Raw genomic sequence first — 17,247 nt, 5'->3', positions numbered from 1 at the left:
GATTTCTCCTCCAGATCAGTGGTTCAGATAATTAGATTGAACAGGTTTTCTGTTCATCATACGTACAGTGTCAAAACTGTGGGACAGAGTAATTAAGAAGATAGCTCTGGTGGATAAAACATGAATAAAATATTCATACAATAAAAAAGTCCATCACTAATATTTAGCCAGACTTTTTTACACTAAGTGAAGTTGTGCTTAAGCATGGCTGCTGTTGCTCAGCAATCCAGAGTTCCCCCCCTGTCACCAAACATTCCATTTAAACCTTTGGCCTTGTTGGTGATAAAGTCCGAAAGCTGCAGGAAAACTCGGCACACTGACTGCACATAATATGCTGCTCAATTATCCGTACAGACAGATGGTGCAGTGGAGGTGAAGCAGGGCGTGGGATCGCTGCGCATAGTCACATATTAACCACCGATTCAACTTCACCTTTGAGCCCTGGGCACGGCGCCGGTCCATGATGTTGGCGTCAGCTGGCGGAACAGGAAGCCGCTGTTCGGTTGGGCAACTCCACAACAACCTAACAAACCCAGCTCACCATGTCGTCCTGCGCTCTACCCAGCCTCTCCGCTTCCTTGTGACTGCAGCACAGGCCGACCAGCCAGCCTTCCAGCTCGATGTGCATGACTTAATCTGAGTCAGTCATGAGATTATCCACGGGGCTTATTGGTATTATTGCTCTGGATGTGGCTCATTGCATTTCAGAGAGCCCCAGAATTCATTTCACTTAGCGTGCATTTGAGAAGTGATGCTGTATAGAGGCAGGAGGACAACGATGATGGACGACCCTGACCTGCTTAAAATGTCCAGTGGCTGTGCAGACATGTATATCCCTAGCTGTGACTCAGACTTTAAAAAGAGCGTGGCGATTGGTCATGCATACTGTAACCTATTTTCTTTAAGGGGAAACTAGAAAAAAGCCAGCAGTTCTGTTAGCCCGGGCATTCACCGGGTCTTTATATTTCAATGAAACATATTTCTCAAGCCCTTCACTCATATCAAAATATTCATTCTGATAATTGCGTATTATCAAAGCTAAAAACAATCAACGAAAATGCCGTATCCAGTAAATTTTGCCGTCATTACATTTCCTCAAGAGTGAAATTTTTAATCAAAAGTTGTCCTTTTACTTGATTGACATGTTTAAACCTTTGGTATTGTTCCTTGAAGTTAGCCTCGCGTACTTCTAACTGATTTGAAAAGTGTAATAAAGGAGACAAATTTAACAGGATCCATTTTAAATGACCAAAATGGATTTATTAGATTGAAACGGTTGTATTAACTAGCTTAAGGGCTGCTTCCACAGAATCATGTGTGCAAATCTTTATCTTATTAAAGACCAAATCCTTCTAAGCATATTGACAAAGATCTCTTATGTTTAACAGCTAAATTCCCTTGAAGGACCATTAAACAACAATATTACTTTAGGAACGCACTGATTAATAATGTAAAAGATGCAATTCAGAACAATTTAAAGAGTCCACATTGATTTTCCATGTAATTATAGTGTTATTTACTCAACAATGAACAAGACAGAATGTAAACTGTGATGGATTATCTCTTTAGTTGGTTTCCAGTACGAGGCACACTGGTCTGAAATAGTTTAATTTAAAAAACAGTTTACCATTGGTCAATTATTAATTACTTAAAACGTGCAAAGTTTCTGGTTGGGTTATTTAAGGGCTTATTTAAGGACGTGAGTAAACCTTGCTGGGTAATTGTTAACCGAGACATAAAGAGTGTTTATACTTGCTGTGTGCTTGGACAGAGTGGCCTTGGAGAGCAGCCAAAGCGGCTCTGGTCTCATCGGAGTGACCCTGTGCCCCAGCAGCCCCTCTGTTTAATACACAATTCTCACAGGCTGTCAATAATTCACTGCTGTTTGGTGATATATGCTGTTTAAGGGCACACTGGATGGGAAAACCTACCAGGCAAAATTATAATTTCACTTTTTGGGTTTCTTTAACCTTATCCTAATACTGGTGCTGGTCTGTCAGCACTAGCATTGTTGAACAGATAGGGTGATGTGGAACTTATAGGAAACCAGATATTTCTTGCCATTCAGTTAAAAATTGTTTCACAGTGAATCCGTGATTTGTACTTAACTTCACTTAAGTTATATAACTTTATATACTTTTTATATATATAACTTTATATAACTTTATTTACTAAAACATTTCATTGTGTAAAATACATAGTTTAATGTTAATCTAGTCAAGAAGAAAACTATGTCATGTAAAGTTTACAAGACTGAACTCTTTGAAAGTCATAAACATGTGTGGGATGAATGCTATACTATAATAGCTTGCCTCTGTGACAGGATAAAAGTAAATGCCATTTAAACAACTTATAAATTAAAATATGTTTCCTTTGTACAAACTATGATTGATTTCTGTATCAATTTATCATTAATATTTAGTGTATCCGATACAAACAAAACAAACGCTAAAGATGGAAAGCAAGTGGAATTATGTGTAATATAAATATAAGCTAGTCCTATTTATATCACATGTAGAATTAAAACAATAATTTAATCATCATTACTCTTTGAAGAAGAGATTGGCTTAGGTTATCAAAAACACAAGGCTGAAAAAGTCTGCCTTGGTCTAATCCTTGAAGAAATCTTCAAAAATATATGTTGACTGTCTTATTACAAGATAGACTAACTTGGCCAAAGACCTAGTGTCCAGGCTCATTCAGTGTCAAGAAAAAGAAATGTAATACAATAAACAAGGTTGTATCTTGTAAATAAAAATATAACCTGAAAATCTTTAGATTTGTCCACCCCAAGAATTAATCTATCACATATGTTACATATATTTGTATTACTTGAAAAGACAAGAAAATAGCAACATTTCTACATTAATCTTGCCCAAAGCTATTCACATCTTTGTTAACTTTCTAATCTTAACATTGTAATTAGATAAGGGAGTGGTGCATATTATACTTTGTTTAAAGGCCAATAAATACATCCCTCTTGCTGAGGGAAATATAAAGTGATTCTTGTGTCCTTGGCCTAAACTCGAATTTTATTATCCGTGTTACAGGGCTCAGATAACCCTATTCCATTGGCAGCTTTATATTTTTCTTCTTCTTTAGGACTGTTTAAAAAGATTATTTTGCTGAGTGCAAGCTTGGCTCACATTCATTAATGCATTAAATGAACAATTGGCCTTAAGATAAAAAAAAAAAAAACTTAATTACATTACTTTAAGTTCCAGGTAAAGGCTGTAGAACTGCTGAGATTGCATTACCCGAGATGTTTATATAACTTCTCTGGTTGTATTTTAATCTGACGACAAGCTACATTGCTAAATGGCAGCCATGACATTGAATAAGTACAGTTAAAAAGTATTAGATATGATGACATAGAGTCATCCTAACAAGCTCAACCAAAGTGATGTTTTGCTGACTACTCCTACACTCCAATTGACTAATTACCTCCATTTAGTTTAGGTTTGGACATGTGAAACCGGATTGTGGCTAATGTTGATCTGTCCTCCTTGTTCTCCTAATGAGCCCAGAGGAGCCGGGGCTTTTCTCATAATGAGAGAAACATTAACATTCACTCATCTGCCCATTAGATGCCAATGACCTGCTGCATGGCCGTTAGATGTTGTTGTGTGGGTGTGTGCACTCAGCTTTGATAGTCTATTATGTTTCCACACAGCAGAAACTTCCGCCCCCTCAGAAAAACAGGGCTTTGTACTGTTGCATGGCTAATGGTTGTGACTCTTTGTAAGTCAAACAAGCCAAATGATCATTAAAACGTAACTGAGCTTGTATTAAGAATGTGGGATGTTCAGGTTCATAGAGATATCTGACTGAAATTGGCTCCAAATTAGTTAAATGAAATTCAGATTTGTACAGTGTATTCTCATAATAATTCTGATTTTCTTTCTGATCCAACTTCCTTACTACCTAAAGATTTCCATGTGTGTTTAATACAACTTTTCTCTCTACATTTTCAGGTCCGAGCCAATGATGCTGACACTGGCACAAATGGAGAGATAGACTATAGCCTCCATCAAGCATCCGAGACCGTCCAAAGACTTCTTCGTATTGACCGTTCCACTGGCATCATTTACGTCAAAGGTCAGGTTGACAGAGAAGAAACTAGCTTTCTCAAGTTCTTTGTAGTCGCCAGAGACCGTGCTCCTAATTCCAAGAGTTCCAAAGTCCTAGTGACCATCATTGTCAAGGACCAAAATGACAATGCACCAGCGATAGAGATCCGTGGTATTGGGTTGGTCATCCACCAGGACAGTGTGGCCAACATCTCTGAGGACATGCCAATTGGCACACCGGTAGCACTAGTGCAGGTGTCAGACCGTGATGAGGGGGAAAATGCTGTGGTAACGTGTGTGGTTGCAGGTGACGTCCCATTCCAACTACGACCTGCTAGTGAGTCAGTCGGTGATCGTAAGAGAAAATACTTCCTGCAGACAACTACACTGCTGGATTATGAACGTATTAAGGATTACAGAATTGAAATAGTTGCTGTGGATTCTGGCAACCCAGCTCTATCAAGCACCAATTCTCTCAAAGTCCAGGTTACAGACATTAATGACAACGCGCCAACATTTTCTCCGGCATTGCTTGAAGTGGACTTTGCTGAGGGTAACCAGCCAGGTGACAGAATCCTAGATGTTGTGGCCACAGATGCAGACAGCGGCATCAACGCAGAGATGATTTATAGCATAATTGAGACCTCAGCTAGCAGGCTTTTTGAGGTTGATGCCAACTCTGGGGAGGTTCGTGTGAAAAACGCACTGGATCGAGAGGATGTTGAGCGTTACGAGTTCCACATCACAGCAGCTGACAAGGGCCTTCCAAGTAAAACTGGAACATCAACAGTGGTGGTAAATGTTTTAGATCGCAATGACAATGAACCAAAATTCATGCTGAATAGCTACAGCTTTTCTGTCAATGAGAACATGCTTCCACTAAATCCTGTTGGTGTAGTGACTGTCACAGATGCTGATAAGGGGGAGAATTCTAGAGTGACACTGTATGTAGAACCAGATAACGGGAAGTTTATGATCCAGAATGGCACAGGAACTATCCTGTCAAGCATTTCGTTTGACCGTGAAAAGGAAAGCACCTACATCTTCCGCCTGAAGGCTGTTGATGGTGGTGAACCACCGCGATCCTCCTACGTCGGTGTGACCATCAATGTTCTGGACGAAAATGACAATGCCCCCTATGTCACCAAACCATCCAACTCCTCCTACACCTACCTGACACCTGCCACTCCTCCAGAAACACGGGTGGAAGTGGTTGAGGCGGAGGACATTGATGCTGGACCCAATGCAGAACTGCAGTACTCAATCATAGGAGGAAACCCTTACAACCTTTTCCAAATCTCATCCACCAGTGGGGAAATAACGCTGGCAAAAGAATTCTCTGGCAAACATAACGGACTTCACCGGCTCGTCGTGAAGGTCAGTGATCGAGGCAAACCTCCTCGTCACACAACCACCTTAGTGCATGTGTTTGTAAACGAAACAAAATCCAATGTGTCTCTCATTGAGGCACTGGTGGGACACAGTCTTTACACACCTCTGGACAGAGACATAGCTGGGGACCCCAACTACGACTACAGTCAGCATAGCAACATTATGTATGCCATCTTTGCTGGTATTGTTGTTGTGATCCTGATCATTATAGTTGTGGTGGTCATCAGAAACCATCTGAAGAAAGATACTAAGAGTGGTTACCAAGCTGGAAAAAAGGAGAGCAAAGATCTTTATGCTCCCAAGCAAGGCCCGAAAAATGGCAAGGGGAAAAAGAGCAAAAAGCCAAAAGCTCCAAAACCCACAAAACCACTGGAAGAGGAGGAGGAGGCGAGCCTACAGAAAGGTCTGAAGTTCAACCTCATTAATGATGTCAATGACAGTCCCAGAATCCATCTGCCCCTTAATTACCCACCAGGAAGTCCCGACCTGGGTCGTCACTACAGGTCCAACTCTCCATTGCCATCTATCCAGCTACAACCACAGTCACCCTCTGCCTCCAAGAAACACCAAGCCGTTCAGGACCTCCCTGCAACCAACACCTTCGTAGGAACAGGCGATAACAACTCAACGGGATCGGATCAATATTCGGATTACAGCTACAAGGCCAACCCACCCAAATACAACAGCAAACAGGTAGGAGACTACGCAAACATGACTATGTACCCCAGGGAGAACATCCGTTGGACCAACGGGGTATGGTAGACACACTGGGACTTACATGGCACTGCTGCCAATGTTATTCCACCAAAGCCACACAGATTCCCTTGCACAGCACCCCTCTTTGAAATGGCTATCATTGATTTTATGTTGAGTTTGGCTATGTTCAGAATGTCCCTTCTGTTCGGCTTTTGCTTTTCAGTTCAATGTGGACAGTATAAAATATGAAGGATAACATTAAGGATTGACCAAATATGGGCATCCTAATCTGGCAACAAAACCTCCCTAGAATGAACATAAAGAAGGATTTTTAAGTTGTTTTTCCTTTTTGTTTTTCACATGTTTAAATGCTGAATATCTGCGGTGGTTAGTTGTTAATTTGAGGGCCTGTCCACACTAACCCAAATATTTATCAAAAATGTTTCTCATCCATTTGTGCCTCGACACATTTAAGAGTTTTAGTGACGTAGCCAGAGATTTCCAAAGTGATAACTTTTAAAAACTCAATTTGTGGTGTAAATCTGCAAACTGAAGAATGTCAGAAGCTTTTTAAACACTGACAAAGAAGCCACCTTTGCTCATGCCCACAACAATTAAGTTATGTTTTTGTTTTTTCCTCTTATGTTTCTCTATATGCTAAGTTTGTTTCTATTTAACAAAAAAGTAAGCTAATTACATCAATAATTGAGCAGAAAACATGAACAGAGGTAACAATTTTTTGAGAGAATCTTTAGTGGCATACTGCTTTAGCCAACAGGATCTTGTTTTGAATGATAATGTTGCTGATGTTGCTATTATTACCACCTAGTAGCAGATGATAGATATCACCACGATTTAGGCTCAAATCCTGCAGAACATTTAAAAAAAGGTTTGAAAAATATCTGGATTAGTGTAGCTGGGCCCTGACATCTTAATTTAGTACCGTAGAATAAATCAAAGGTATTCATCCAAAAGCACATATTGGAAATCCCATGCTGGTCATTCCTGGGGTTCTTTGTGTTTTTAATTTATTATTTTTTTTATTTGTTTGGGTTTAGCTTCTTGTTTTTGCACAGGGTGAAATGAAGGAGGGTGGCAGTTTTCTTGTTTTGTTGTATTTTGAACCTGGAGTTCTTCCGGTGGCTGTTGTAAGCATTATTCACGCTGGCAAAATTAAGTCTGAATACATTCTTTTTCTTTTATTTCTGGAGAGGGTGACTCTTTAAGTTGAAACTCTCTCAGTTTAAAGCTGCTCTTTATGGCCAGATCAGCTTGTTGAAGTGTGACAAAGAGTGACTGTGAGTTCTAGGATGTTTTTTTTTTCTTTTCTAATTGTTTCTTGACTTTCTTTAGTCAGGAACTGTACAGGCTGAGGAGCATTAGAGTGTTCATCCAGTTTAGACCAAATTAAGTTCATTTCAGCTCAGTCAGGGACCCAGACAGTGAACATAGAAAAGAAAGGGGAACAAGAATGATGGGGATGGGGAAATGAGGTTATAAAAGCCTACTACAATATGAAGGAAAGGTACAATAAGACTAAACGCAACCATCTCTTAACCTCCGCTCTTCCTGACAAGTTGGCTGAAATACGACTTTTAATTTTGCCGAGTTCCCAATCACCGGTGCTAAAAAGTCAATTGTTTGCACAGATTAATGACAAGTAATTTGCCAGGCGCTTGCTTTTCGCCTTTCTTTACCCAGAGTGCCTTGCTCTTTTCTATTTAATGTAAGCAAAAAAAAAAAAAAAAAAATAAAAATGAGGGGTAAGATGGTGGTCGTTAATTGCGTGACTGACGAGCACTCGTGACAAACTGCTGTCACGTGGCTTCAGTTAGGCGGACCCAGCTGCTGTGAAAACTAAAGCTTTCACATGCACTGTTTAAAACCCTCGAAGACAATCGCATTAAGTTGTCTTAGTGATGTTCAGACTGTACATACATGTGAAAGATGTGTCAAATGTTTTTTGGGTTTTCGTTTGTGTTCTTTCATCTGCTGTTTTCTTTTTTTTTTTGTTTTTGTTGCAACATTACTGTGTGATGTGTGTGAGCCTAACCAAGGCATGTCATTTTTTCGTCCCTGCTTATTAAAGACTTCTGTTCACCGTGTGAAGATCCAAACCAAAGACTCACATGTACACACACACACACACGTCTTCATTTTCATCACCATTTCACAGTCAAGTACAGCATTTAAGGAGCCAAGGATCTGCTTCCTGGTTGGTCAGTCTTGGCAGTTTTACACGTTTGTACAGTGTTGTTGATGTTTTTTTTACAGCTAAATGCAGATTTTATTTCAATAAACGTATTGCTAAAACATTACTGTGGCGCTCTTTGTGGATTCACTGGGTTGTTAAGGTGGGCTGGATGGATCAGGGACCAAATTATTGGAAAAGGTAAAGTATTCCATCATCACCTCCATACTTCACACATGGAGAGACAATATATTTTGGTGGAAATATGTTTTGTGTGGAATTAACTTTTATAATTTTCCAATTCAGAAAAAATATAATTGGGGGGGGGGGGGGGGGTAAACTGGACAAAATGTTATTTATTTGTTTATTTTATTCCTTTTCTCCATTCTCCACCCCTGCCATTTTCAACTAACTAGTGTGTAACTTGATATAATTGTTTTGAATAATAATCTCATGAAGGTTAGGGAATATATAGTTGGATGCATATATAGTGATAATGTTTCCATTCATTCATTTTCTGTTGGATTCAATATTACATCCTCTATTTTTTATATGTTACACCTTACAGTTTTTGGAAAAGAACAAGAATCAACAGGTGATGACAAGATGACTTTATAAAAACAAAGTACTTTACATATTTAATATAATATTGAAATAGAGCGATACACTATTTTTATGAAACATTTTGTTTAACTTATGTCTATATTCATTCTATTTTTAATTGTGGTGCTTTCAATCTGTCTCAGAAGTCAGTGGTTCAACCTTGGAGTAAAATAAAACCAGAGTTGAGCATGTTGCAGTTGTAAATTGGAAAATCTATGGGGAGAACTACAATTAGCAATATCAAGATATAAAATTATTTATCTCCATTGTATGCATTCAACCACCTGAAAGAGTCCAAAAATTGAGTTGGTACTGTGCTATGGATGCCAGTGGTGCAATGAGATGTAAACCGTCAGAAATAGTTATAAATAGTTTATACCGCCTATTTTTTTCTATATTTTATGTTCAAAGCAGCCAGACTGGCTTCACTAGCTGTCCTCTTGTTTCATGTCCATCCCGGACCTGGAAATTCCAACTTCAGATTGCAAAAAGAACAAGGTTGAGTTCCAAGTCAAAAAATAGACTAGAAAGTTGCTTGAAATTTTATTTAATGGATAAGTTTCTAATAGACGTTAGCCCATTCACAGGGCCCAACAATGACCAAACTCACTTGAGTTGAATTTAGTCAAAAGTAAAGGAAACACAGTGTTCAGATATCTTATACACTACTTGTTTTCCATTTAAAATACTACATCCAGATGTTGGCTTGATTTTAAGTTGAAGAATAAACAAACAGCTGAAATTATCTTAAAATCTAAAGGGGTCTACTTGGTATCTGGTTTAAGTTAAAAAAAAAAAACAATCTGGACAAAATGTCTAGACTGGTCATATTGGTTCTGTTTAACCCTAAAAAGGCTGTGTCAACTAAACCACCTTTTATAGAACCTATTTTTAACATTCCCAGGTATAGTTTCAAACCTGGAATTAATGTGGAGAAGTTGTGACGAATCGGCCTAACTGCCCTTTTTAATTTTAATGAGTCTACCTTTATCCGGATTCTCTGTCAAGAATAGAGAAACAAAAATACTGATGGTCAAATAGTTACACTAAAGCAGAGGTGGAAAAGTTAAGCTGCAAGAAGTGCAGGAGTTTTAGAACCTGTAGTCAGCCATGCAATGCAGTTTACAGTAGACATACAAAAGGAGATTTATATTGATTCGGACAAGCAGAGGAGTCAAAGAGGACGTGTTAAACAAAGAATGATAAATAGGGAGCTACCAGGGATTACGAAAAGAGAAAAACAACAGAGAAGGTTTATGGATGTCCTGAAGAAGGACGTCCAGGGAGTTCTTGTGACAGAAGAAGATGCATAGGGTGAGAAGGAGGAGAATAACTGACTGCGCTTGATCCTTATGCTTTATTTAGTTTCTCCTCCAAGCTGATTCACATCTTGAAGTTGATCAAATTAAAGCCCATTCTTTTCCCAACTATTCATGATTGCATGTGATACTAAAGCTTTAAGGTTTCCAATAAACAGCAGCAATTCATCAGGGTTTTTGCTCAACATTTGGTCATTTGTTAAAAAGCGTCAAATGAACCCAAACATTTCCGCAGTACTGTTAGATACCTGAAGAAATATACTGCAAAACTTTGGAAGTATTCCTATGTTCTCCCAAAAGCTTCAGTATTTCTGGAACCCATTCCTGATCTTAATATTATTGTTATAATTATTCAAATTGTGAAAATTTCCTGATCTTACGTTTGTGTTTTCTCAGAATTATCAACAATGTGGATTGTCTAATTTCTGAGTTTACATGGCGCTCATCATATTTATCTGACTCCATGAATGCAGACGCAGCCTTACTGTGGGAGGGGCATGGATTTGTTGTTCAGATTGCAGCAGTTCAAAGTCAAATTGATAAGCAAACAAGAGGCCAGAGACGGACAGAAGCTGCAGTTTCTGTACAAAGGTTAAAAACAAACCAAACAGCTGAACTTTTGAAAAATGACCCAAAACCAGCAAAGTATGTTTTCTCTCCATGAACACACTTGTGAACCTTTGTGTCGGTCACTGTAAAACCGCACCTGCCTACATGCTGACATGTTGCCTGCGCGCACGCTCTCTCTTCATGCTGTACACAGGCGCACCTTGCCTGGCTCTGAACAGACCTGAGATGAAAACATCCTCAAGCAGGTGCCGCACCTGCTTTTGGGGGTCAGTGGGGTCAAATATCACTCAAGAAGAGCTATTTAGCAGCCAAGATTGAGGAGGTCAAAGGTTAATAACACGCTCCCCAGCCCCTCCCTCTGTCTGGACTCCACATTAACAGTCCGAAGGCGCATTCTCGCTTTTTTACACTTTGCAATTTGTCCGTTTCTATGGTAACACGGCGGCCTGTGTATGTGCGCTGACCGACCTCACTCCCCTTCATCTACTGCTTTTCCACCCAATCCAACACAATCCCTCCTTCTTTGGCAAGCTCTGCCCTTTAGACGACGAGCGTGTGTGTGAGAGTGTGTGTTGCCTGTCATTCAGTTTATATAAGCTCTCAGCTAAGCATCTGTTCCGCTCTCCCACATACTGACACATTTCATACAATGCAGCATGCCATATTTCAATGTAAAATGCCTAAGTATTTAAACTTCTGTTACTTAGCAGGTGATTGCAGACATTTGCTGCACTACTGTTCAGAATTCCCCTCGTTTCCAGACTGAGCTGAAGGTAACTCAAATGTTTAAAGCTCTGACACATTGTGAAAGATTTGATAAGAAGTCGTAAACACTTTCATCAGGGCATAAAAAAACTGTGCCGGTTTGTTCTGTTTGAAAGCTGGATCTGTTTTTTTTTTTTTTTGTTGTATAACCAGCTTCTGGGCAGCTGACAAACTTGCCTGGGCCAAGGCAAGAATGTCAGCTAACAATTTGAGAAGAGCCCCACAAACCGCATTCTGTAACTACTACAAAATGAACTAATAATTACTACCTTAAGGCACGATTTATGTTGCATTCTAACTCCTTACATATTCTCCCTTGCTCCCACTCCTCCTATGTGCTCCATCATTTGGATTTATTTAGGTTTTCTCCTAAGAACAGTTTCTGAATAATATTGTCATACAGACCTAATAGTGACATAAATCCCTAAAGTCAACAAGTTAGTAAATATGTAGTTATATTAAATGATTTCAATAAAATTGTAAATTACTCAGTGAAATAATTAAAACAAATCTAATTAAAATTGGAATCAAATATGTGTTAAATCCTACATAAACATGTATTTATTTAATTATGTTATTATGTGTTTTGCTCCCTGTAGAAATAATATTTAAGCTGTTTTATGTCGCCGTAAAGAAAATCTCTAACATCTGATTGGTTATCTTGCACAGCAACTAAACTGCAGACCAGGCACTTTTTCTACAGTAGATCCTGTAAATGTATGATGTCCATATGACCATAAGGTGAAACTATTTATTCATATAATTTAAAATATTACTTGTAATTTTTTCCCTTTAGGCTTTAAGAAATATTTCTTAAATTGCTTTATTTTTTATTCTTTTCTCCATGTACAGTTTTCCATTTTGGGACTTTATTGAAATATGGCACCTTTGGATTTCCATACTAGCTAGGTGGTTTAAATCTTTCATCTTTTAAACTTCTAATGGTTTGACTTGTTTCAGTGTAAGCTCAAAATAACATTGGTCTAATGGTTATTTGGCAGTTGAGGAAAAACAGCTTTATTGTTTTTTTTCCACCACTGATCACCACCAGCCACATCCTGATGTGCTGATGCAGCAATAATGACACACCTAATCTCGTCAATCTAAAGCAAGTTACAAAACAGCACATCCAGCCATTAATGTTTACAAGCCCCCCCCAAATGTTATCGGACCTGTTTTAGTTATAGTTTCCACTAGCAGAGGTACACAACAGGTTTCTGACAGAAGCTGTTGAGTTTGTTAGTGCCATTAGAGAGAGGACACAGCAGCTCCGTTTCTATATACCACAGAGATGGACTGCCTGACCCAAAGCAGAGGGAGAGACTGAAGCTTTGTGTTTTCCTCTCTCTGCCAGAAGCACACCAAGTGCTTAATACTTTACTGGAGCTGCTTAATTAACTCAAAGTCAGAAGTTGCATCAGCTGCCAAACCATCTTTGTGCTTGGCATTGGGGGTCGAGGCATGGGGTGTGGGTTCTTCCCCTGCGCTGCAAGGACAATTAGGAAGAAAAAAGAAAGGACTTTATGCAACTTTTAATATTAACTTTACTTTTTTCTTCGAAAACAGGTCTATTTAGAAGTGAAATTCAAAGTCTAGGCTCAGGAGGGCCAAATACAAAAGAGCATCACGCATTCAAGACTTGTATACTTGTATACTTTTCACCGTAATGTCACTAAATGTGAAAGCAGCATTTCTTTCATTCATCTCTGTTGTCACCAGTTTTATAACCGACTGAAACAATGCTGTATTGCAGTAAAGTTAAGTAGGTTTCTGAGTGATATACACCTAGATCTCTAAATAGACCAGACTTCCTGAACTGTTTTTTATTGCTCATCTGCATCATTGCCACCAACAGCTGCTTCCAATCTAGCCACCACAACCACAAAATACTTTTTCTCACGACAGACCAGGCAACCCGTTTAGTTCAGAAACTCAGATCTGAAATCAGGGTATACCACAGAACAAATATTTCTCTTTGCATTCCCTACAACAACAGTTTATTTTAATTATACTCAGATTTTTTTTTGGAAATTGCTCCACCAAGAGAGAACCCAAAGTTTGAAAAACTGTCTGCACAAAACCAAGCCCAAATAGTCCAGGAAGCATTGGCCAACAGCTTAAAAATTATTACCTCTTCTCGAGATGTGTTGTGAAAAGACAAAAAAATTACCCTCCTAAAACCACAGCAGCCCCTTTCCCTCAATCTCCAGTTTCAGTTAGCTGCAATTACAAGGATCCTGACACACCCAGAAACCCCCGATGGAAATCTGGTTTCCATTTTGCTCAATGTGTTAATGCAACACTAAACACTCGTAATCCGTTTGCTGGGCTGCAGTTACAGTCCATTAGGTGCTAACTGATTTAAAACAGGTGATTTTAATCTCTAACATGTGTCTCCACAGTTCGACTGACAGAGGACTTCCTGTTTGTCTTTGCGGTACACCCTTTTGTCAGCATATGAATGGGCAGTGGCATCTATCAGACTGACAGCTTGGAGCTTTGCCCCCCCACCCGTCTGAGAAAATTACAGTAATTTAACTGCGGCAGCTAAAATCCAGTAAAGTAAGAACAGACTATTATCCATCAGTAATGACAGAAACCAAATAGTGAAAAATAGATAATGCCACATTTTGCACTTGTTTTGGCATCAATCAGGGAAATGGTTAAGTTCTATTGAGGTTATGAATATGCCCACATATCTCAGTAAAAAAAAAGTATGCCATGGAAGTTTAAATAAAATAAAGTGTCCAATTTAACTTCAGTTTCATTAAATCAGTTATTTTCAGCTTTAACATCTTGACATTAGATTTTTCTATGTGGAAGCTAAATGCTACTCAGATTATATCCGCAAATACTGTATATTATTCAGAAAAAAACAAGTCCTTTATGAGGCACACTAGAAATTAGTGCTTGTATCTAATACTCAATGAAGAGATATCTAGATGGTCAACCTATATATGATGCTACGTGCTGTGAAAAATGATTAGCCTCCCTTACATGGTTTATCATTTTTGTAATTTTTTTCCAGACATAACTAGAGTATATACAGCCGTTTTCAGATGATGATTTTTGTCTATTAAGGTAAAAAAAACAAAAAAAAAAAACTGGTCATGCCACGCTTAGTTGATGGCAATGAGTGCCATCAACCATTTGTGAAAGCTGACATTGAGTCTTGGACATCTCCTCTTTGGATTTTTTTTTTTCAGCTACAAGCTTGTTTAACTTTATGCTTGACATCTCTATTACATTCACTGAACATCTGGACTTTACTAGACAACTCAGAAAATTCCACTTTGCTGTGTTTTTTAGCCTATTGGAGGTATACTTGTTAGACTAGTTGGAACTCATGGTTCTGTAAGTTTGACTGTCGGTGAGATGTTCTTTTTCCTGAAAATCGTCTTACATAGCCAGATATAACAAGATGCACACCTTTGAAATGGTTCCACTTCTCCCTCATCAGTTGACCAAATATTGTCCAAAAACTTTTGTGGCAAATCTGAGAGGGGCACTTGTGTTCTCTTCGGTCGGCAGTAGCTTTTTGGATTCTATCTTTCCCATGGTTGCCATTTCTACCCCAGTCCCTTATTACCACAGATCTTTTAGTCACGATCATTTTGTCAGAAGGGTTTTACTTAATCGGAATCAGAATCAACTTTATGCATTTGTGGATACAAACAAGGAATTGGACTTCAGATTCCAACACTTGCATTGCGTAAAAACAGGCAGACAAATAACAACAAGCAGAGCAGCGGAATACAAACTATAACAGAGGGAAAAGGTAAAAACGGGGCACTATGTACAGGATATATTTTTCCCCATACATACATATCTGTAAGTTTGCATAGGTAAGCGATTTTAAATAATTTTATTTAGCGCTATTAAAGGTTTGGTTGTAGCTTTGTTTGGTTGTAAACTAGAAATGTAAACTCAGGAATGTCGTCTTACTCCACAGGCTAGAACAGGTCAAATATAGAGATACATCTCGGAGTACCTACAGTGATGAAGGAGAAGAAGGAGGAGGGTGGAGAAACAACAAAGAAGCCATTGTGACACACACCCACACCCACACACACACAAACACCATCAGAGACCCACATTATACACCCTATAACGCACACATTCCTAAACTCGGACATCACTCAGCACATTGTGATCCTCTCAACCCGGAGTGTGTGTTTGTGTTCATATATAAAAATAGTCGATGCGTGTCTGACAGTTGGAAAAACACCTCCAATTGAGAATTAGGACACACACACAAACACACACACACATACACACACACACACACACACATCCCGCTGTTACTTTAAAGCTCAGCTCGCTGGACTCTCAGGTGTCTTTAGAGGAGCTCAGCTGCTACTCCTTGTTTAATAGGAGCAGGACGAGCAGTGTTGTTTGTGGAGACGTCTGAGGGGGGAATCCTGTCAGCTGCAGAGACCACAAACAAACCTCTGAAATGTCATTTTGACTGATGAAGACATTTGCAGAGTTCCATGTTATTTTTGTTAATGTACCATCGGTCAGAAATGATAAATCACCCGTTCTGTTGTTGCGTGTTTTGATTGTGTGGTACCTCCCACATGGCTGCAAGAAGAAAACAGAAACCTTTTCTGATGTTAACGTGTGAGCTAATCACTCATTTCTGAACCAGCCATCAGCAGACATGATCCATTCCAGTTATCTGTTAGGCGGCTGATGTATGGTTGCTTTATAAGGTATTTTTGCCAGAATTTGGCTCTGCAAATTGCTTTAAATTTGAGCAGGTTGTGTATTTGGGGGTAGCTTTTATTTTTTTATTAATTAATTTCCCATCAAACCTTTTATAAACTGTTTAAACTAAATGGGGAAATCTGAGTTCAACTGGTTTTTACTTTTTTTATAAGTTGTTCAAATACTGTACATTATATCTAGTTCATTTGACCCATATAATTAGACTCTAGAAACTCAACTTCACATATATGGGTGGGCAAAAGTTAGCCTTATTTTGTATTTAACAAAAAGGTGACTTTAAAGAAAATGATTAAAATTTCAAACAATGCGTAACAAATGGAAAAATAATATTCCATGTGTTCGATAAGCACAGGAGGAGAGCAAAATGAAAGGAAAAGTTAAGGAATGCCTATTTCTGTCTTAAACAGTTGGAATAGAGCAAAAATAATCCTCTTATTAACGATCAGCAATAAACTAAAATATCACAACAAAGCAACCCTGAGAAAAAGCAATCAAAACCTTATTGTTGGAAGTAAATAGACATTTTCTGCAAGCTGAATTTAAAGCCCCACAGAAATTAAATAATTGACGGCAGTAATGCAACATAATTGTGTAACTACTCTGCTTTTCTAGCTTTGTGAGAAGGGGCTTACTTCCTAATCCAACAACAGATTCTAAGAATAGACGCTCTTCATTTTACAGGCTTAAAAACCCTCGGAGCTGAGATTCAGAGCAACCGTTTGTTTGATTTAACCGCAGCCGCTGACGCAATGAGGGCCGTAAACACTTCCGGGCCCTGCTCTTTAACATGCGTCCTCAGTGTACATATGTGGTCACACAAAGACCATGAAAGGGAGAAGGAGTCAGGGAGGAGAACGATCTTGGGTTTATTTTAGCAGATTTTCCTACAGGAGCTGACTCCCAGCCTCTC

The 17,247-nt window shown here is 38.8% G+C and overlaps 1 protein-coding gene across 5 annotated transcripts in view; it reads left to right on the top strand.

Moving 5' to 3' along the window:
- The window catches only part of pcdh1b (protocadherin 1b), a 229,581-nt gene that overhangs the window by 19,673 nt on the left and 192,661 nt on the right, over positions 1–17,247 (top strand). For all 5 annotated transcript variants that reach the window (XM_012862811.3, XM_036132434.1, XM_036132437.1 and 2 more), the window contains exon 3: positions 3,975–6,155. In XM_012862811.3, the coding sequence (XP_012718265.3) occupies positions 3,975–6,155 (2,181 nt within the window). The remainder of the gene's footprint in view (positions 1–3,974; positions 6,156–17,247) is intronic.

This window comes from Fundulus heteroclitus, unplaced genomic scaffold, assembly GCF_011125445.2.
Source record: "Fundulus heteroclitus isolate FHET01 unplaced genomic scaffold, MU-UCD_Fhet_4.1 scaffold_51, whole genome shotgun sequence".
In the NCBI taxonomy this organism is placed as follows: domain Eukaryota; kingdom Metazoa; phylum Chordata; class Actinopteri; order Cyprinodontiformes; family Fundulidae; genus Fundulus; species Fundulus heteroclitus.
This window is presented reverse-complemented; position numbering and strand designations above follow the sequence as displayed.